This window comes from Tripterygium wilfordii, chromosome 9, assembly GCF_013401445.1.
Source record: "Tripterygium wilfordii isolate XIE 37 chromosome 9, ASM1340144v1, whole genome shotgun sequence".
Classification (NCBI taxonomy): Eukaryota; Viridiplantae; Streptophyta; class Magnoliopsida; order Celastrales; family Celastraceae; genus Tripterygium; species Tripterygium wilfordii.
In genome coordinates, this window is record NC_052240.1 from 11,666,242 (window position 1) to 11,688,040 (window position 21,799).

At 41.4% G+C, this 21,799-nt stretch overlaps 3 protein-coding genes across 5 annotated transcripts; 1 reads left to right on the top strand and 2 right to left on the bottom strand.

The window, feature by feature from the left end:
- Positions 1 to 249: 249 nt before the first annotated feature.
- LOC120006318 (phospholipase A2-alpha) lies at positions 250 to 2,050 on the bottom strand. The gene is made up of 4 exons (XM_038856329.1): positions 1,751 to 2,050; positions 1,623 to 1,665; positions 1,403 to 1,528; positions 250 to 568 (listed from the first exon to the last, which is right to left on the bottom strand). The coding sequence occupies exons 1-4, from the start codon at positions 1,874 to 1,876 to the stop codon at positions 393 to 395; spliced, it is 471 nt and encodes a 156-aa protein (XP_038712257.1). The 5' UTR covers positions 1,877 to 2,050; the 3' UTR covers positions 250 to 392.
- A 1,064-nt stretch (positions 2,051 to 3,114) lies between these two features.
- On the bottom strand, positions 3,115 to 8,307 carry LOC120005108 (activating signal cointegrator 1). 3 transcript variants are annotated; one of them, XM_038854575.1, is made up of 8 exons: positions 8,240 to 8,298; positions 7,851 to 8,131; positions 5,916 to 6,059; positions 4,336 to 4,403; positions 4,183 to 4,233; positions 4,040 to 4,099; positions 3,595 to 3,938; positions 3,115 to 3,391 (listed from the first exon to the last, which is right to left on the bottom strand). In XM_038854575.1, exons 2-7 carry the CDS (start codon positions 7,978 to 7,980, stop codon positions 3,642 to 3,644), a joined length of 750 nt encoding a protein of 249 aa, XP_038710503.1. In that variant the 5' UTR covers positions 7,981 to 8,131; positions 8,240 to 8,298; the 3' UTR covers positions 3,115 to 3,391; positions 3,595 to 3,641. The 3 variants fall into 3 exon arrangements, with proteins under 3 accessions (XP_038710503.1, XP_038710504.1, XP_038710502.1); XM_038854576.1 differs by having other exon boundaries at positions 3,617 to 3,938; positions 7,851 to 8,307; XM_038854574.1 differs by having other exon boundaries at positions 7,851 to 8,307.
- Positions 8,308 to 19,521: 11,214 nt separating this feature from the next.
- On the top strand, positions 19,522 to 21,551 carry LOC120006121 (ribosomal RNA processing protein 1 homolog). The gene has a single exon (XM_038856023.1). The coding sequence runs from the start codon at positions 19,564 to 19,566 to the stop codon at positions 21,394 to 21,396; it is 1,833 nt and encodes a 610-aa protein (XP_038711951.1). The 5' UTR covers positions 19,522 to 19,563; the 3' UTR covers positions 21,397 to 21,551.
- The last annotated feature ends 248 nt before the right edge of the window (positions 21,552 to 21,799 follow it).

Genomic DNA, 21,799 nt, shown 5'->3' on the forward strand with positions numbered 1-21,799 from the left:
AATTCAAACTGTCATCATCAGAGTGATACGCACTATTCTTACCACTCTAACTGCTGACTCGGGTGTTACTTGTCATCAAAGTTCAAACGATACAAATAACTTTTTTTAAATAAAATGAAAAATATAACTGAATCGACCGGTCCACCAGTTCGTCGATTTCCAGCAATTCTATTGTTCGACTGGTTGAACCGGTCGGTCCAATCTAGTCATTCAAACGGGGAGGGAGGGAGGGAAATTGAAACAAATTGATGAACTACAATAAAGAGATGAGTATGGAAATCGTCCATTAACAAGGAGGAAAAAGGGAGGAAAAAAAAAATTACACAAAAGAAAGACATTCTTTGATGGTTATTATAACATTGAGATTCATGAAATTGTGTGTGTTGATTCATTTAAGGTTTGTGTAAATATCTTCCAGCAAGCAAGGCAGCTTCCATGACAAGAGAGATGACATCAATGACTTCCTCAACATGGCATTTGTTTCCTGCAAATGTATGCCCTCCTGAGTTCTTGAAGTTGCTCATGCAGTTTATCAAGTTTTGGCTGCATTCTTGGCTCAGATAATCATCTACCAACACAATCATTCAAACATTACTCCACAATATATATATATATATATATATATATATATATTGTTAAAACTATGACATCAATAGTTGTTGGAAATATAATCAAACATATAAAATGGACCAATCATCTTAACACACAATAATTGGTTTTCCAAGTAAACCTTGGAGGCCGGGATTCCCTGGCCTAATCCACGGAGGACAAATCCATGAGAGCCCAATTCCAATAGATTCAGAGTGGGCAAACTGTTGTGTGTGGATGAGAGACTCTATCTCAAGAACCCTAAAAAAAAAAGCCCAAATCTCTCTTTCTCACACAAACTACACCTTAAACCTACAAAGATCTTTTTGTTTATGTTTAAAAAGAAAGAAATACCCAACTCTTTTTTTTTTCCCCTTAATGAGAAACTCATCCAAGAAATTCAACTAGACATGATCTGAGAGTTGAACCCAGAACCCTCTTTTTTTTTTTTGAATTCAGAAAAAAGGGAAGCAACTAATGTGTGATTACATAAGATTAAGGTTCATCACATTACTTTGTCTAAAGAGGCTCTTTTTTGCCTAAAATTCATCAGAAAATTTAACAAAAACAAAAACGGCAGTAGCCTATGTGTGTGTGTGTGTGATGTTGGTAGCAGTTTCCTGTGAAAATAACACAGCAAAACTCCCACATCGGTTGTGTGTGTTCCTCTTAAGTAGTATATAAGTTCTCTCTACCACACATCTTTGAAGCCTGTGATGTAATACTCACGGGTGGTGTGTGTAGTTGTTCTTGCATCTGCTTAGTTCGAAAAAAATATGCATATATGTTGAAGAAAAGATGAACATAGACTTACTGTTCTTAGATTGGACACAAGCATCATGCTTCATACAACAAGCATCAAGTCCATCACAAGGTTTCTCCCCTGGGCATCCACTATATAACAGCCCACAGTACTTTCCATATCTCAGAAATGGAGCAACTATTTGACAAAAAAGGTAAAAAAAAAATCTAAATCTAAATCTAAATGAATTATTTAGTGGTAATTAATTAAATTAAACCACAGATTTAATTACCTGTGCAGAAATCTGACTCACATTTTGTACTACATTCTTTACTCTGCATAAATTTAAAAGTAATTATATTTAAAAAAAAAAAAACACATAATAATATAAATTTGGGGGTTTGCTGGTGAAGAACATACCAGAGAGATAGCAGAGCCAGTAGTTTGAACACCAATGTTAAGGGCATGGACGGGAATGTATAAGAAAGTGAGGGCCATTAAGGGAAAAGAGATTATAAGAGCTAACTTCCATGTGAGTCTAGCCATTAATGTTGAAGAGAAAGTACTGAATGAGAGATGGAGCTTTTGCTTGGTTTTGCTTCACGGCCCTGAATTTTTAGGTACAGGGAAGATGCATGCATATGGTGGAGGTTGGATCCTTGGGTTTGTCTTGTAATGGCTCGTGATGTGTTTTTGGACTCTTCCTCACTTCACGTTCTTCTCAGTTCTCACCATAATATATAGATACACATATATGTACATGTTGGGTGCATTTGGGGTCCAGCTTGTCAACCATTTTGGGTGAATTGTTAGATCTTTCTAGAGTCAAATCATATCAATTCGAAAAGATATTGAATTCTATTCACATTAAAGGGTGGTAAAACTTCGTCCCATCTGGATTATCGAATTTGTCCTGATTAAAATAAGTTTGAAAATAAATTATATGTCTGAAATATGGATCCAAAAACAAATTTTTTGTTCGGTTTAAAATCGAATCCGAGTTCAAACACAAATCTTATCCAATTTAATTTTTCGAACCCTAACCCGAATTAGATTGTTATTCAATTTACTTGTCTAGATTTAAATCAATATGGATTTGATTAATTAAGTACGTTCTAAATCCAATCTTGATTAAGGCCCGGACATGTTTATACTTGTATCATTTGGGGGTAATTGGAAGTTCCATTGAGAATAGGAGATAGCCTGATTGATCAGGTTGTCTCCCCAGGACCTTGAGGTCCAGAGTTCTATTCTCACCAGAGGGTTTAGGATTTGGGTAGTTTTCCATTCGCAGTGGTGGCCTTCATGCCCGTCGGGCATGGCTTAACTTGTGTGTAGCATGTGGACCTTTCAAAAAAAATAAATTGGAAGTTCCATTTGAATTTTTTTCAAATGAGGAAGTTTCAAGTTATCATGATTATACACGACCCCAAATGGTTTTTTTTTTTTTTAAAAATGTAGAACTGAAGAAACCTACTTGTCTCGTGTTTAAAGTAAAAAGGTAACAACTTCAACAAGAAAAAAAGGACACATGATTTGAATGTGGGCTACAAATTGCCGAGAAAGGAAAGTTTTCTACGTAACAAAGAGATGAAGGTAATGATGGTATGATCATATTTTTAATATCTAAACAAAAATACTAAGAATCCCCATCGCTCTCTTTTTTTCTTTTTTTTTTTTGTCATGGAAGTACGATCCATGGTGAATCGTGGCCTCACACGTTCTATATAAAATCACGTGCGTCCATCTCAGCATTTGTGATAACTGGAACAAAAGACACTAGGTTTCATAAGACGGCTTACAAACCTCTAAAATATGTAATGCCACGCAATTGTAAGCTTTATAACAAGGACAGCCTCCACAAAGAACTAAATTAGCCTATTGATACAAAATAATAAAGAAAGAACACAATCCTTCAAGACTGGAAAACTCTCTGCGTTGGAATATCAAAGAGCAAATTTCAAGACTAAAGGTGCTCTCCTGGTGGTATACATAAGTCTCTCATACAAGAATCAGCTTTCATTCATGATAATTTCAGCCCTTTTATTGCACTGGAAAGATCTGTGAGCCCACAAAGTTGAGGTAAGTAAATCAATAATTAAAGCTGAAGATTTCGACATGTCATTAAATATTAAGCAGATCATCAAATATGGGAGACTATAGCATGAAAAAGGAGAACATCAAAACTCTATAATTGTTATTCAGATCCAATGTTCCATTGGAATTTTAATGCATAATTGCAAATATTTCAAATCACCGCATACCTTAGAAGGTGTTGTCACTTACGTCTGAGGTTGTTGAAGCTACTGCTTTACTCGTGGTCATGTGTTATTTGCTCTTTATCTACAGGATTGGGTGTGCTCCTCTGCAAATTACTTGTTGAGATGTTTTGATTGTTTCTGTTAAACTGAGTAGCTGCAGCTCGTGCACCGGCGATGGCTGCACTGAGATTTGATGATTTTTCAACTGAAGATGCTTTAGTTTCAGAAAATTGCATTGCAAGAGATCCTGGCTTCAAGGAAAAAGGATCTCGAGGATCAGGGATTGGAAATTTTACAGGTGCTGGTGCTTCAACTGGGACAAGACCTCGAACAGCAGCCTCAAAAATCTGCGGCAGGTACATAAGTTGGGCCAAATTTTAATACGTACACAACACAGAGGGCGAGACAGAGATTTGTCAACTTTTGTGCCACAATACTATGACTTTACCTTCCTTTCCAAATTATAAACACCTTGATAGCCTCGCATTTCAAAAGGAACCAACAATTTCTGCAATTGTTTTAACAGAAATGCTAGATCAAAATATGTTTAAAATCACTACAAATGAACAGAAAAATTAGAGTTACACACACCTGTGGCTGTTCACAGAGCCAGCAAAAATCTGTTTGTCCTTCAAGCCTCACCTGGAGCAGAAAAATAGTCTACATTAGATATCATGTAGAACATGCAAAATTTTCTCGTTTATACATCATAGAACAACAAGGTTGGAAAGCTGAGCTGCCCACCCCTTCAGGTACAAGCTCCCAGTTTGCCAGCTCTTCACATCTAACACAGCCAACCACTTCAACACATCCTGCATCATGGGATGAAGCCATCCAGTGTAAGAAGTTTATGCTTAAAATGAGAGGAAAAGAAGAGGCAGAATAAATTATATAAAGAAAAACATCAAACAAAGCAATGAATATCTTGATAGTCCATGACAAAAAAGGATCCCAGAGTAGGTGGCTACATAAATTTGTCGAAGGAACTCATTCCAGTCATCCAGTGTCTTGGATCTAAATCGGACAGAATTATGTTGTGCAAAAGAACCTGTTTTGACCAATCTCCATGCTAATACCAGGCTGATCATGTTTCTCAGTCGGACAAAAGAAAATAATGTTGCCCTCTTAATTGAGAATCCAAAGGACTCCCCATCACAAATCAGAGATGAATTCAATCTGGACTAATTAATTATATCAATGCACTCAAAAAAATTCTTAGCATCTTTATTTTCTATGTTGAATGCACAACAAAGCCTCAAGGAAGCAAAAACCAAAATACAATGCTAATACCTGTACAATAAGTAGTATCATCTATGTTTGCAACATGACCACACAACCATATAGATAGAATAAGATAGGTTGACAACTGTGATGACAAAAAAAGATCCATCCACAAATCAATTTTGGAACAAAAATTGAATGACTACATTATTGTTAGACAGAAAAAATGGAATACCAACAACTAGATGTAGCAAAGTTGAGGCAAAAACGTGTAAAGGTGAAGAAGGAATGAGATAATTAGATCCTTTAGAGCATCTAGGATTCAAACTACTAAAGTTCTATATTATTGATAAAAAACAGTTGCTTACAAAGAGTCTTAAGAAAATACTTAAATTAGGTTTACATTTATTGTTTTGTGTACATAAGTTTGTGGTAGGGAGGTTCAAACCCAGGATTGCTGCGTCGTAGGGTGGGAACCTTTCCGTTGAGGCAGGTCTTAATCCCCTATGTTAGATTCCAACTCCTTGATTAGGTCTAGACTTGATAGGATATGATGATAAAACACCAATAATAGTACCTATAATTATCAATTTCAAAATGTAGAAACTCCATCAATTCCCTACGACTAAAAATCAAAGACAACTTATTAAAGTCAAGAAATATAAAAAGAAAACTTAAATCTAGCGGGAAAAAAAACTCTATAAAGTTCCATACAAACCACGACTCTTGTTTCTTTGATATTTGGTTTTTGTGGTAAAAGACTATAAAAGTTCCAAATAAACCACAGAAGTTTCTTTGACTTTTGGCTTTTGTCCTTCTGTATTGCTTTGCCCCCTGCATAATCTTGCATAACTTGAAAATAGTCAGGGAAACTTAAGGACTCATAGATTTTATAGTGTGCCATGTTAAAATGCAAATTGGGCACTAAAAATGTAGGTTAGTTAATAAAAAAGGCAGGTCCGAGTATCTTATCAGTCCAACACATGAAAGCACACATGCAAGGTATCATAGTCAAACAAATTGCTGGCCGAACTAAAAACACACAAAACATAAATGAAGAGGATATATTAGAAACATTTGCATAAATTCCAGATTACAAGTACCTAGAAGTCTTGAAACAGGATAATGTTCAGGAAACTTCAGATCAGTAATTCCATTTACTGAATAAATTTCTCTATAAAAGTCTTCCATTGCTTTGATTGTTGCTTCCTCTGGAATCTTACTAGCGGCATGTATCCAAAGGCGACCTTTAGAAAGACAAGACACAATATGGTTAGCAACACCTCCACAATATGGAAAAGGAACGGGAAAGCCCACCTCAATCCCTTCCCTTGGAAGTCATGCCCAAAGAGAAATAGACTAGAATAGAATCGATCACATACTACACCAATAGTTTTGCAAACAATGACTTACACCTAACGGAAAAGAACAGACATATACATACTGCACAAAAGCATTTAATGAGCTCCAAAATGAAGTTCCCAAGCTTTTCTCACTTCCTGATTTTAAATAAGCTGATAAATAATCAGGCCATAAAATATGTCTATTATGCCCAAATTCCTTAGATGGATAAATTTACAGTAGTTTCGTACTTCAGTTGTCGTAGTTTCAAGTAAGAACTCTATCCATCAAACAGTTCCATTCTATAGTAATTTCAATACCAATGTCTTCTTAAGATTGTACCAGAAATCCTTCACAAAAGTAATGAAGCAGTTTGAGTTGGCATTAAATACCAAGAGTCCTTAAAGATACCCCTTTCATATCACCTAAGATTTACCAGGTCTGAAAGCTAATCTTTACAAATATTTATGCGAATGCTATCAAGAAACCTAAAAGATGGCAAACACCATTATATTTCCCGAGGCAGATAAAAATCCTATCCTTAACTTGACATGTCTTCTCAGTTGTTATTTATGCAAATGCAATTAGGAATTAGGAAACCTAAAATATGGGAAACACCATTATATTTTCCGAGGCATAAAAAACCATATCCAGATATTCTTAACTTGACATGTCTTCTCATTTGTCTCGAAGCTGTTAAGGGCCTCGAAGTGCACTCGAGCAATTGTGAGCATGTACCGATTGGTGAGGTGTAGAGGCTGACCTGCTTTCAAGCATTATTGGCTCTATGCCATCATGTATTTTTGACCTTCCACTTCGCACGAACACAAAAGATACTAGAATTTGGGACTTGGTGGTGGAAAGTTATGAGAAGATAAATGGAAAAGAAGTCTTGTTTTCTAAAGGAGGAATATTGACATTCATAAATATCATCCTAACCAACTTTCAAAGTATATACATATTTTTATTTTCTATCACAACTTCTGTAAACAAGAGACTGGATGACGTATAAAGAAAATTTTTGGGGCATGGTCTTTGACAATAACAAAGGTACTCTCACCAAAACATGCTATTAAGACCATGACCACAGATGATATAAGAAAAGTCAAACATCTAGGAAATCAATGAGTCAACAAAGAGACTTAGTGGAGTTGAAAAACAATGAGCCTACAAAGTATGGAAAACAGTTTATGAAGCTACTCCTCTTAACCATAAGTTTCTTGGTGCAGTTGAAAACCATCATCCAAACACTCTTATTCTACGACAACACCTCTAATAAACAATTTCAGCTGTCGTTGCCATGTTGGCTACAACACAATGTTGAATTAACGCGAGTAAATAACCAACACAATGTTGGAGACAGTAAATTGAATAAACCAACAAATAATTTGATGCTATATAGCTTTCTCGAAAGTATACAAACAGAGATTCCAACATCCAGACTTTACTTTCTCCTGTTTTCCCACTTTTCTTTTCTGGACAAGCAAACGGACCATATTCCAAGAACTCAAATACTCCACTCCATTAACTTACTTAGCCCTCAAACTACCTTGACGCAAGATATCCCAACACTCTGAAAGACTCCACTTCATTAAGTACTTATAGCTCAAACTACCCACAAAAGACAAAGTTCCCCCTTAATCGAATGGGATATTTAAATTTGGCAATGAATTAAGGGGTGGGTCTAGTGTGATTACCTCGAATGGGAGCAGGCCACGATCGGCCTTCGATGCGCTTAATCCCATAAATCAGCAATGAAGCCCACGGCTGATGCATCGTCAAGCACGGATTTGTGTAGTTACCAGTACTTCTACCCCCTCTCATCATCTCTGAAACTATTCGACTTCCCACTGATCTTCGCTTGTCTAGGTAGCAAGAATCTTACTCGCGAAGACAATCTGACCGGTTCGCCTGTGCAGGAAGGTGGACAGGACGACTTACTGCACAGAGTAACTTGGAAACAATCTCTTCCTAAACCCTAAATGCACAAACAAACGTGCCATTTTTCCGTCGATTTTAACGTTAATATAGTAGGACGGGTGGAGGACTTCAAATATGGAGCTTGCTACGGGAATAAAAGAGTCACCTTTTGATGCCGATGACTTCACGGTTATCAATGGCTGGGATTAAAGTTCATTATGAGAAATTGCAAAATAACTCTGATGATGTCTAAAACAGGTCTACCCTATCAGACAAATCAGCCAAGTCAGACTGAGCTGAAATAACTAATTTCTCCTTTGCTGGTACGTGATCTCTTCCTTCCTTCCTGCACAAGGAGCGAACGTAAGCTTCGGTAGGGCCCCGAGGGTGTACTCGGGGGGACCTCTCCGACGCTCAAGTCAGTACGGTACTAAACTTGGGAGGATGGCTCGTTGCTTCGAGCGTTGCCTCTTGCTCAGTAAGTATTTTAGAGTGCAGGAGTTAGATAGCTTACCTGAGGGCAGAGGTTCCCCTTTTATATGAGTTTGAAGTGTTTGAGTTGTAGTAGGAGTCAGACTCTCTCTCATTGGTTTTCCAGAGGGTTTCTCGGATGGTAAATTCCATCCGTATACCTTTCCAAAGGGGAGTAAGACTCTGTCTAGAATTGGCGTCCTATGAGGACTCTCCATCAGTTGGACTTCGTGCGTACATGCTTCTGTAGTACGGTTATCGAAGTGTGGTCTTCGGTCTGATAGTGCAGAAGTATACACTTCGGTCGAGTACCGAAGTGTACCCTTCGGTACGTCACCCGTATTGTCCTCACCGGAACTTATTCTGCTACGTGGCCTTCTCCCATTAGTGGGGGTATTTTGGGAATATCAGTTGCCCCCCACACTCGTACCGAGGTATCTTAATGATGAACTGAGTATGAGTGTAATAATGTTTGTTCGACGGTTCATCTTTGCGGACAAGATCGAAGGATGCAGAGCGTCTCAACCTACGCACCGTTAGATCAGATCTTCCTCCTATATAAATAGGTGGCCTGCAGTTCTCTTCGATTTTTACTCGCCTCATTTTTACTATTTAGAGCGTTTAATCTGACTGACCGACCGAAGCCTTCCTTTGCAAAACTGAACATACTTCAATCTCTAGTTCTCTCAGTTTCCATACCATAAGGTCAGTCTTTACTTCCTTCTATTGTTTTTGTTTTTATTATGTCTCTAAGTTCCTCCACTTCATCTTCCTCTTCGGGGAACGCGTCCTCTTCCTCTACTTCGAGTGAACGGACTGCGTCTGACTCTGAAGTGAATATCATCGATTCTCCTACCCCCGGCCTTAACGAGGCTTCAGTCCTTCAGTTCTCTTATCCCGAAGTTGCTGATCGAAGTGAGCTTCCCCCAAATCAACAAGCGGGGGGAGACGAGGTTGATTCCGAACCGACATGTTTATCCGGTTCAGGATTGGATGATCATGGGGTGTCAAATATCAAGAGGGACTTCGGTATCCCCTGGGCATGCCGTCGTATACCTTCAGACGAACACCCCCTTCATCCAAAGGAAGGGGAATTCGCCGTCTCGCTCCATTCCGTAAAATACGGTGCAAGGATTCCATATCCTCCTGCATTGACAAGTTTTTTCCGTATCTTCAATATTTGTCCCGCACTTCTAGCCCCGAACTCCTGGCTCTTCCTTAATACCGTTCTTAACCTTTGTGTCAAATATACTATACACTTCAATTCTTTTATCATCCAACACGTTCTCAGATTAAGTCGCCATGGTAGGGAGGTCGGTCTATACTACTTCCAGTTTCGGCCACCCATTGAGTCTCCTCATTATCAGGCTTCAATCAGGGATTGGAAGAAGGGTTACTTCTTTGTGAAGGCGCCTCTTCAACCTGGAGAACACCTCCCTTTTCGAACTGAGTTCGGCATTCCACACATCTTTCATTTCAATAACCCTCGCGAGCTAAGGCATGAGACAGATAGGGATTTACTGGACCGACTAAAATCCTACCTTCCTCCCAACCCTTTCGGTCAACCTATCTTTTAGTAAGATTGACTCTACGTATACCTACTCTTCGGTCATTCTTCAGAGAGGTGTGCTTCGGTTGGTCTTTTTAGACTTAGAGAAATTCACTTGTCTATATTACTTCTTTATTAACATGTTCGGTCATCCCTTGTGCAGATATGACGAGCATGGAGGACTACGTCAACATGTTCAGCGCTGGGGCTTCGAAGGGCAAGAAGCACGGCATTGGTAAGGGAAACAGGAGGAAGCCGAACCCGAAGCGTTCGAGGAAGAATACAACGGGAGAGACTTCTGCTGCAGCCAACGTGCTCAACGCTCCCACAACTGTTCACAGTTCGGTCAGGGTGACTCAACTGAGCTCGAACCCCTCTCGGACTTCAGATTATGTCAACATCCCTCTTCCAGTGACCCAACCTCCACGAAGGATGGATATTGAAGATCTCACTGTTCATACCCCGAACTGGGATGTTCTGGTGAGTGATTCTGCCAATAACCCAACCATTGCGGGTAGGATGGTTGCGAAGGCTCCAACTCCGGCTGACTTCAGTCGATACGAAGCGCTTGCTTTGTCAGACAAGGTGTCAGAGCTGAACGTTGCAGCTATGAAGGTATAATAATTTTATTTAACTTCGGTTCTCCTTTTTTGACTTAGTATTTTTACAGATGAAATTGGTCCCGAAGTACTGAAGTTTATTATGCCTATGAAGGTTGTCTCTGTTCTTGCTACACTTCCTGGAGGCATAGCGAACATGGCTCACAATGAAACGGCAGCAATTGAAAGGGCCGAAGCAGCTGCCATGGCGAAGGCGAAAGCTGAAGCTGAGCTAGAGACATTTCGGGTCGAACTGACTGAGAGGACCGAAGCTCTAAATGCTGCTAACGCCAAGGAGCTCAAATACCGTAAGGAAAAATTCAGGCTGGAGGCTGAGGTTACTAGGCTTTCAAAAGCTGCTGAAGTTGACCGAGTGAAGGCGATTGCTGAAGGCAAGGACCTGGGGGTCCGGGAGTTCAAAGCTTCAGAGGAGTTCAAATTGACTCTTCGTCAAGAAGGCTACTTTGGTGGTCGTGGTGCCTTCAAGATGGCTAGGAAGGCTTTGATTGATGCTGGGCAGGATCCAAGTATTCTTGACAAGCTTTGCCCCGTTCTTGTTGGGAAGGATGGACTGGAGGAATCAAAGGAAGACATATATGCTGAACTTGCTAGGGCTGAGGATGAAGTACGTGGCCAGGCTGAAGATGAGGAGGACTCTGAAGAAGATTTCGAGGAGGGGGATGAACTCCCTTCAACTGTTGACCTTACCGCAGTCACATCCGATGAAGATCCTCCTCGTGTCATCCCTGCTGAAGGTGATTCTCCTATTCAAGCAACTGAGCCAGGTGAAGTTCGTGCCTTTACTCCTGAGGATGTTCCTCCTTCAAATCCTCCTGATCTTATCCAGCCTGAAGCTAGCCTGCATGAACCTTCAGAGACTGAACTGCCTCCTTCAGTTGAAGATATTTAGCTCCTTTTTTTTTTTTTTTTTTTTGTGTAAACGATTAAGTATCTTTTGGTAATGATATCTTTCTCTTTTCATATTCAGTTCGCTCTACTTTGTTGTGAATGCTTGAAGTGTACTTCGTGCGTGAAGTACTTGTCGTGGCCGAAGGGTTGGCTTCGGATGAAGTATACACTTCAAGATCGAAGGGTCTAAGGGCCGAAGTGGCATAATTTTGAGACTTAGAAAATTTTTCTAAGTTTTGGGCCGAAGGGCCTGTTTGGACCGAAGGTCTTGTTTGGACCGAAGGGTCTAAGGGCCGAAGTGGCCTAATTTTGAGACTTAGAAAATTTTTCTAAGTTTTGGGCCGAAGGGCCTGTTTGGACCGAAGGTCTTGTTTGGACCGAAGGGTCTAAGGGCCGAAATGGCCTAATTTTGAGACTTAGAAAATTTTTCTAAGTTTTGGGCCGAAGGGCCTGTTTGGACCGAAGGTCTGTTTGGACCGAAGGGTCTAAGGGCCGAAGTGGCCTAATTTTGAGACTTAGAAAATTTTTCTAAGTTTTGGGCCGAAGGGCCTGTTTGGACCGAAGGGTCTTATTTGGACCGAAGGGTCTAAGGGCCGAAGTGGCCTAATTTTGAGACTTAGAAAATTTTTCTAAGTTTTGGGCCGAAGGGCCTGTTTGGACCGAAGGGTCTAAGGGCCGAAGTGGCCTAATTTTGAGACTTAGAAAATTTTTCTAAGTTTTGGGCCGAAGGGCCTGTTTGGACCGAAGGTCTTGTTTGGACCGAAGGGTCTAAGGGCCGAAATGACCTAATTTTGAGACTTAGAAAATTTTTCTAAGTTTTGGGCCGAAGGGCCTGTTTGGACCGAAGGGTCTTATTTTGGGATGAAGAGATTATGCAACAACTTCTGAACTGTTGTTTTATTAAGCTGATTAACAAGTAACAACTTATTGAAAAATTTTTGTTCAACTAAACAAAATATCTGCGTAAATTATCAGCATTCCAAGGACGCATCTTCTTCCCAGGGTTTTCTGGGTCTTCAATCCTGTAGGTTCCTTCCTTGAATGCTTCAATTACTTTGAAAGGTCCATCCCACGTCTCCCCTAACTTTCCGGGGTGTTGTCCTGCGGCCTCCTTCTTTCTTAAGACAAGGTCCCCTGGGTTGAACTTTCTTTCTTTGACCCTTCGGTTGTAATACCGGGCCGTCCTCTGCTTGTACGCAGCAGTTCTGATTCGAGCCTCTTCTCTAACTTCCTCCACCAAGTCTAAATTATTCAGAAGTGCTTCATTATTCTCTTGGATATTGAAGTTAATGATCCTTGTAGATGGGATTCCAATTTCTACAGGTATCACGGCTTCGGAGCCAAATGCCAGGGAGAAGGGTGTTTCTCCAGTAGAAGTCCGTGCTGTTGTTCGATAGGACCATAGCACACTCGGTAGTTCTTCCACCCATCTTCCTTTGGCACTATCCAGTCTGGTTTTCAAACCTTGGAGGATCACTCGGTTTGTCACTTCGGCTTGCCCATTAGCTTGTGGGTGACTGACCGAAGTGACTCTGAGATCAACCCCCAATTCTTCACATAACTTCTTCATCTTTCCTCCAACAAATTGTCTACCGTTATCAACAATAAGGGCTCTTGGTATCCCATATCTACAGACAATGGTTCTCCAGATGAAGTCTATTACCTTATTCTCAGAAATAGTGGCAAGTGGCTCCACTTCTACCCACTTAGTGAAGTAGTCCACGGCTACTATAAGATATGTCCTTTGACCCGATGCTGGTGGGAATGGTCCTAGAAGGTCCATACCCCACTGAGCAAATGGACAGGGACTTTGAATGGGCACCATCTGACTAGGAGGAAGGTGGGGTACGTGAGAATGCCTTTGACATTTATCACACTTTTGAACAAGCTTTTTGGCGTCCGACACCATTGTAGGCCAGTAGTATCCACAACGTAGCACCTGATAACTTAATGTTCTTCCCCCTATGTGACTTCCACAAATTCCTTCATGCACTTCCCTTAGGGCATAATCGGCCTCTCTGGGCGCCAAACATCGCAGGTATGGAAGTGTGAAGGATCTTCTGTATAATTCTCCATCAATCAGAGTATATCTTGCTGCCCTTTTCCGGAGACTCCTTGCTTCATTCTTGTCTTCAGGAAGTTTCCCTTCAAGCAGGAATTCTCTGATTGGGTCCTTCCAACTTGGTTCAGCTTCAACCGGAGCAACTTCTAGTTCAGCCGAAATACTTGGTTGAGGAAGTACTTCAATTCTGACCGAAGTAGGTCCTTTGGCTGAATAGGCTGAAGCTAATCGAGCAAGGACATCTGCTTTTGCATTTTCCTCCCTAGGTATTCGATTGATCTCTACCTTGGGAATCTTGGCCAGTAATTTCTTAACCGCAGCTAAGTACTTGACCATATTTGAGCCTCTCGCCTCATAGTCTCCCTTCATTTGTTCAGTTACTAGCTGAGAGTCACTGTTGATCAACAAATACTTAACTTCAAGTTCGACAGCAAGTCTCAATCCAGCTAGTACCGATTCGTATTCTGCTTCATTGTTTGACGCTTTGAAGTGAAAATGAAGTGCATGTTCAATACATATGCCCCCCGGACCGAAGAGGAGTACTCCGGCTCCGCTACCCTCTTGGTTAGAAGAACCATCAACGTAAAGGTTCCATTTTGGGTAGTCCTCTTCGGTTAGTGTCACTAAGGTTGGGCGACGACATTCAACAACAAAATCTGCTAAGGCTTGAGCCTTAATCGCATGTCTTGGTTTATATTGAATGTCGAACTCACTCAACTCAATGGACCACTTTATCAATCTTCCTGATGTGTCCGGCTTCTGAAGTATGTTCTTCAATGGTTGGTCAGTAAGAACTACTACAGTATGGGCTTGGAAGTAGAGTCTTAATTTTCGAGCCGCAGTAACCAATGCTAAAGCAAATTTCTCTGCCTCGGTATAACGAGTCTCAGCATCTATCATGACCTTACTGACATAATACACTGGCTTCTGAATTTTATCTTCTTCCCGGATAAGGACTGCACTTACTGCTTGATCTGTCGTAGCAAGGTACAAGTACAATACCTCTCCATCTTTTGGACATGTTAGTAGAGGAGGATGTCCGAGGTATTCCTTTAAACCCTCAAATGCCTTCTGACACTCTTCAGTCCATTGAAATTCCTTGGCCTTTTTTAAGGCCTGGAAGAAGGGTCTACACTTATCACCCGACCTAGCAAGGAATCTCCCAAGTGCCGCTGCTCTTCCCGTTAATCTCTGAACCTCTTTCGGAGACTTCGGAGGTTCCATCTGAAGAATGGCTTCAACCTTCTCTGGGTTTGCTTCGATTCCTCTACTAGTGACAAGGAAGCCCAGGAATTTTCCTGAGCTTACTCCAAAAGCGCATTTGTCTGGGTTCAACTTCATTTGAAATTTATCTAAAGTGTTAAACACTTTTTGAAGATCTGAAGGATGATCTTCCGCCCTTCTACTCTTCACGACCATATCATCTACATATGCTTCTACTGATTTTCCTATCTGATCAGCAAAGACATGGTTTATCAACCTTTGATAAGTGGCACCAGCATTCTTAAGTCCGAAGGGCATAACCTTATAGCAATATGTCCCTTCTGGAGTTATGAATGAGGTGCTCTCCTCATCTCTTGGGTTCATCTTGATCTGGTGGTACCCCGAATAAGCATCCAAGAAGCTAAGGAGTTCGTGGCCTGAAGTTGCATCCACTAATTGATCAATCTTAGGAAGAGGATAGCAGTCCTTAGGACAAGCTTTGTTTAGATCCGTGAAGTCAACGCACATACGCCACTTTCCATTTGCCTTCTTTACCATGACCACATTGGCCAACCAATCTGGATACCGCACCTCTCGGATGAAACCGGCTTCAAGTAACTTCCCCACTTCTTCTTTGATAGCAGCTTGTCTCTCTAGGGCGAAGTTACGCTTTTTCTGTTTGACCGGTTTAGTCCCCGGTATGATGCTCAAACTGTGGGAGATGACTTCCCTACTAATTCCTGGCATCTCATGCGCACTCCATGCGAAGTTCTTTATGTTAGAGAGGAGGAGCTTGGTTACCTCCTCAGCTAACTTATTATTTAACAGAGACCCTAGAAATAACTTCTTTTCAGTTCCTTTCTCCACAGTTATTGGAAGAAGTGCTTCAACCGGTGTTGGCTTTAGTATCTTCTCTTCTTCCCGAACATCTAAGCTTCCAACTGATATGTAGGTCTTCTTCTTGTCCTTCAAGTCCGTATAGTACATCATTCGAGCTAACTTCTGATCCCCACTCACTTCTCCTACCCCATTAGAAGTTGGAAACTTCATTTTGAGGTGGTAAGTAGAGACCACCGCCCGAACCTTGTGCAGCAATGGTCTGCCAATGATGGCATTGTAGGGGGATTGAACATCTACTACAAGAAGATCGATCATATGCATAACCGTCCTTGGATAGGTTCCCAGAGTAACAGGTAGGGATATGACTCCCTTGGGAACTATGGATTCCCCTGCGAACCCATATAAAGGAACCGAAAAGTTCTTCAATTTTTCTTCTGAGATCTTCATCTCTTTGAAGGCGTGATAGAACAAGATATCTGCTGCACTTCCATTATCCACCAGAACCTTTTTCACTGTGAAATTTGCGATGACTGCTTCTATCACTAGGGCATCATCATGTGGATCCTGGATACCTTCAGCATCTTTTTCTGAGAAAATAATTTTTTCTTCATCCCTTCTCAGCTTCTTTCTTTCCTTACTTACTGCATTTATTCGAGCATAAGCCCTTCTAGCGGAGGAGCTTTCTCCTCCTGCGGCCAGACCTCCTACAATAACTCCGATTGTCCCAGCAGTCCCCCTTTGGTGACGAGGAGACCTATCCCTTCTTCTTTGTCTCCTTCGGTCGTTATCCCTATCATCACCATCGGTTCTTCTTCTCTTTTCTTCTCTATCTGAAGTGAACTGCTTCAGGTAGCCTCGCCTTATGAGGCCTTCAATCTCATCCTTGAGATGCCTACATTCTTCAGTGTCATGACCATGATCCCTATGGAACAGGCAATACTTATCTGAAGTACGCTTTTCTGCCGGGGCCCTCATTTTCTTAGGCCACTTCAGTATATCCCTGTTACTTATTTCAAGAAGGATATTATGCAATGAATTATTAAGAGGAGTATAGGAACTATACCGAGGGACTGGACCCTGGTCAGTCTTCCTACTAGATTGATCATCCTTCTTTTTGTCATTCTTTCCTTCTACTCTTCCTTGCTTCTTGCTTGGAGGGGGTAAGTCTTTCTCCGTCTTTCCCAGGGCGCTCGAGCCTTTTTTGGCAGGGGCCGAGGAAGAAGAGAACTGAGAAACTTTCATCATGTCCTCTGACTGCATGAACTTATCTCCTCTAGCGTAGAGTTCTCCCATAGTCTTCGGGCGTTTTTTCGTTAATGAGCGTACATACGCTTCATCCCTTACTGTCCTTACCAGGGCCGAAATAGCTACTTCTACCTGGACATGTGGGATTTCCAAGCATGCTCTATTGAACCTTGCAAGAAATGATCGAAGTGATTCTCCATGCTCATGGTCAAGATTCATCAAATCCAAACTAGTCTTTGCCGTCCTTCGTGCGGCGGAGAAGTGAAGCGCAAGTTTCTCGGACAAGTCTCCAAAACTAGTCACACTGTGTCTCGGTAATCGATTGAACCAAGTTCTTGCTGGTCCAAAAAGGGTTGATGGGAATATCTTACACATTATCAGGGCATTTGCCCCCCGACACTCCATCATTGATTTGAAACCCTGGATATGATCACAGGGGTCAGTTAACCCTTCATACTTCTCCAGCTTTGGAACAATAAGGTGACGCGGCATTTCAGCTTCAAGTATTTCAGGAGCTAAAGGGGTCAACGTACTGTCCCACACTCCCTCCATTGGGGACACTCCTTGTAGTGCTGCAATCTTCTTGTTCATCTCATCTAGGTGTCGACCGACATCTTCATTGTAGGTAGTTCCCCTTTTAGTACTTTCTCCAATGGTACCATCGGGATTCACCCTTCGGCTTGGTTCTCTAGACCTACCTGAGTGTGAACTTCGCACCTCCTCATTGTGCGGGATTTCTTGGTTCACTTGTGTCTGTTGGTTCATGATTAGTTCAGTCAACATTTGCACCTGCTGGGAAAGTTGTTGGAATTGTTCCTGAGTGCAAGGTACTTGGGACGGTCCAGCGTCCTGGTTATGCTGGTTGGTTCGGTCAGCAACATCCCCCTGGTGTTCTACCTCCTCATGATGGGGGTGTTCACCCTGCCCCCGGTCGGGAGCATTAGGGTCATTAACTCGACGGCTTGTTTCTGAAGTAGAAGCGACATTCTTTCTCAATCTGACCATTGTGAGTTTCTTTAGGGAAGTGTACTTCCTTCCCACAGACGGCGCCAAACTGATGATGTCTAAAACAGGTCTACCCTATCAGACAAATCAGCCAAGTCAGACTGAGCTGAAATAACTAATTTCTCCTTTGCTGGTACGTGATCTCTTCCTTCCTTCCTGCACAAGGAGCGAACGTAAGCTTCGGTAGGGCCCCGAGGGTGTACTCGGGGGGACCTCTCCGACGCTCAAGTCAGTACGGTACTAAACTTGGGAGGATGGCTCGTTGCTTCGAGCGTTGCCTCTTGCTCAGTAAGTATTTTAGAGTGCAGGAGTTAGATAGCTTACCTGAGGGCAGAGGTTCCCCTTTTATATGAGTTTGAAGTGTTTGAGTTGTAGTAGGAGTCAGACTCTCTCTCATTGGTTTTCCAGAGGGTTTCTCGGATGGTAAATTCCATCCGTATACCTTTCCAAAGGGGAGTAAGACTCTGTCTAGAATTGGCGTCCTATGAGGACTCTCCATCAGTTGGACTTCGTGCGTACATGCTTCTGTAGTACGGTTATCGAAGTGTGGTCTTCGGTCTGATAGTGCAGAAGTATACACTTCGGTCGAGTACCGAAGTGTACCCTTCGGTACGTCACCCGTATTGTCCTCACCGGAACTTATTCTGCTACGTGGCCTTCTCCCATTAGTGGGGGTATTTTGGGAATATCAAACTCCAAACGTTTTCATTCAGTATTGCCCAACCATGGAAGTCGTCCGCTGTTCGGCCACCGTTTGAGGTATCAGACCAACCGAACTCTTTTCCGGGCTGTAGTAGTCCATCTTGACCATCCGTGTGTGTGGGTAATGGGTATTAGGCCCAAAGGCACAATAGTTTCTCAATTGTTTGGGTTGAATTTATGTATGTTCTCACGAATATTCCATTCATAACATGGTATCATAACATATGTTTGATCCTTAAAAAAAATCTTAAAAATACATTTATCGGTTCATTTATTGGATTTCACATAACCGAGTTCATAAATGCATGGAGTGTTAAAACTGACTTATATCCTATATCGGTTAGGTGTAAACCATCAATATGATTTATAAATAAAGATTCAAACCCTCTCAACAAATATGATCTTTTAAAAATAAAACCATGTCTACCTTAAGTTTAAAGAAGATGGTACATCTTCAAATTGTGTGAATTGAGTTTATATGGTGCTTGTACGAGTATTCGATTTATAACACTTAATTTATGTATTATTCGACTTGCTACGTATGTCATATAGGTGTTAAACTAAATGCAATTTGGATTAAATATGTTTTTTTTCTTGGTCTTACACGACATTTATGGGGATAGGAGGATTCTAATTTTTTATTATAATTCTCCTCCAAAATTATTTTAAATCGTGAATTAAAATTTATTTTTGAATATTTTGATGTTCATAAGGTAATATAGTAGATTTTGAAACAAATTCGTGATTATGTTTTTAGGGTCAAACATTTTGAGGCATAAAAATAAGATTAAACAAAACTTTAGGGTCTAAAATGCAATTAAAGAAAGATAAGGAAGCTTATTTCGTCTTCAAAAATTGGAAACCCTAACAAGCTCTTCTCTCACACACAGAAGCGGCGGAAAAGGATGGACGGAGCCCAATTCGGTCCGTTACTGATCAAGAAACTCGCTTCCTGCGAAAAAACCATCCGTGACCGCTCCCTACGCCTCCTTATCACTAAATGGCTTCCTTCGCAGCACGAGATCCCCGACGCCGACATGAAGAAGCTGTGGAAGGGACTCTTCTACTGCGTCTGGCACGCCGACAAGGCTCCCGTCCAGGCTGACCTCATCGAACGTCTCTCTTCTCTCCTGCCTGAGCTCCATCTCTCTCTCTCTCTTCACTACTTCTCTGTCTTCTTGCTCACCATGCGCAGGGAGTGGCCAGGTATTGATCATCTTAGGCTGGACAAGTTTTATCTCCTGATTCGGAGGTTCTTGTACCATTTCTTCGCTCTTTTGAGGAAGAATTCGTGGGATTTGGAGCTTTGCCGTCGCTGTATGGGTGTGCTGGAAGAGCAGGGTTTCTTGGAAGATGATAAGTTGCAAGGGAACGGTGTGAAGTATCATATTGCATCAGTTTTTCTGGAGGAAATGAGGACGTTTTTGCCGGTGAAGAAGGAGGTGATTGAGTTGGTGTTGGGTCCATTCCTTTCGTGTATGGAGAAGTCGCCTGATAAGTTGTTGCTGGTCAAAATTAAGGGCAATGTGTTTGATGTTATGCTGAAAATGGGGAAGAGACTGTTGGAGGTCAAGAAATCAGATGGTGATATGGAATCCGGTGATAGCGATGACATGGTTGTCTTAGGAACAATCGCCTTGACCATTGGATTTTCCTCCAAGTTTTATGCATTGGGTTCCTCAACTGAATGTATTCAGGGGAATAGGAAAGTTCTGTTTGGTTTGCATGAGGAGTTTTTGAAGTTAGAGAAGGATATGATTTCTTCAAACATTCAAATATCATTTCCTGTGGTTGATGATGCTGACGAAGAAGAGGTGCCAAAATTGGTACCTTTTGTGAATGATTTGGTGATGGATGACTCTAATGTTGTTGCAGCAGACTCTGGAGAGAAAGTTGCCAATGGGTCCATTATGAAGGGTTTGAAGAAGTGTAAGAAATCCAAGAAGGCTAAAAATAAGAAAAACAGTCCAAGTACTGATGGTGTTGCAATGGATAAGGAGAATGAGAGTATGGGAGTTGTGGAGATGGATGACTCTAATGTTGTTGCAGTAGACTCTGGAGAGAACGTTGCCAATGGGTCCATTAGGAAGAGTTTGAAGAAGTGTAAGAAATCCAAGAAGGCTAAAAATAAGAAAAACAATCCAAGTACTGATGGTGTTGCAATGGATAAGGTCCATAAGGAGGATGAGAGGATGGGAGTTGTGGAGGGTGAGAACTGGAGTGATGGAAATTTGATACAGTTGAATGACACTTTGATGTCAAATCTACAGATGCAGTTTGAGAAGGTAGCCACAGAAGAGGGACTGGGTAATGATGGTGTTGCGAGTGCTTGTGATTTACAGAAGCTTTCGGTGAACGGTACTGTCCCTAAGAAGAGGAAGAGAACAAAGAGCATGGATGGGAAGAAAAATCCAGCCTCGAGTAGCCAGGTGAACGCTGAAAGTGGTGCAACTGCAAACACTGTGGAGAGTAGGGCGAAGAAGGTAAGGTTCTCAATGAAAAACAATTTGGTATGGAAGCCCAATAGTCCTTTGCCCCCGCAAAGTATGAGAATACCACCCACACTTACCCCTAGAGGAAGTGCTCTTAAGCAAGGTGTACCTCCAGGTCCCATCAGGGAGATGCCTCCTGCAGCCAAAAGGAGGGTGAAATCACTGAAGAGAGGCCGGAAGGCAATGAAAAATATCATCTCCCCTGCCCTCAAACGCCGGATGAAATTAAAATCTCAATCCGCCTAGTAGACATTTTTGGTTTGTGTTTCTCGGTTTCAACTCTTCTATTTCTAGTTTGAAATGTTTCTAGTTAATTGATATGACTAAGCTGATTGTTTTAATCTAGTTAAAGTTGAATTCTGCATTTACTGATGGCCATGTTATATCATGTCAATTTCTTATGTTACTGTGGGATACTGAATCAGTTCATGTTTATCCCAAAGGAAACCTTACTACCTCAGTAGAGCATAGGAAGAGAGCCCACCAGCAGAGCTCTGTGCCTTTGCTACAAGCCCTGTGTCTGTGATCTTCTATTGTGAATCTTTATTCTGTCTTGTAAAAAGTAAGATTGATGTCTAGAAATTTGTGGGTTTTGGTGACACCTTTTAATACTAAAATTGGGGAGAAAAAGGAAAAACAGTCTTTCAGG

Bases quoted from the DNA above. Each gene is read 5' to 3' on its own strand.
- LOC120006318 (XM_038856329.1), bottom strand. From the start codon at position 1,876: ATGGCTAGACTCACATGGAAGTTAGCTCTTATAATCTCTTTTCCCTTA. The intron at 1,666-1,750 runs GTATGTTCTTCA...AAATTTATGCAG, and splicing joins CTGGCTCTGCTATCTCTCTG to AGTAAAGAATGTAGTACAAA. The intron at 1,529-1,622 runs GTAATTAAATCT...TTTGTCAAATAG, and splicing joins TGAGTCAGATTTCTGCACAG to TTGCTCCATTTCTGAGATAT.
- LOC120006121 (XM_038856023.1), top strand. From the start codon at position 19,564: ATGGACGGAGCCCAATTCGGTCCGTTACTGATCAAGAAACTCGCTTCC.
- LOC120005108 (XM_038854576.1), bottom strand. From the start codon at position 7,980: ATGATGAGAGGGGGTAGAAGTACTGGTAACTACACAAATCCGTGCTTG. The intron at 6,060-7,850 runs GTAATCACACTA...GTCTTTCTAAAG, and splicing joins GTGGCCTGCTCCCATTCGAG to GTCGCCTTTGGATACATGCC. The intron at 3,939-4,039 runs GTAAAGTCATAG...TACCTGCCGCAG, and splicing joins TTTATAATTTGGAAAGGAAG to ATTTTTGAGGCTGCTGTTCG.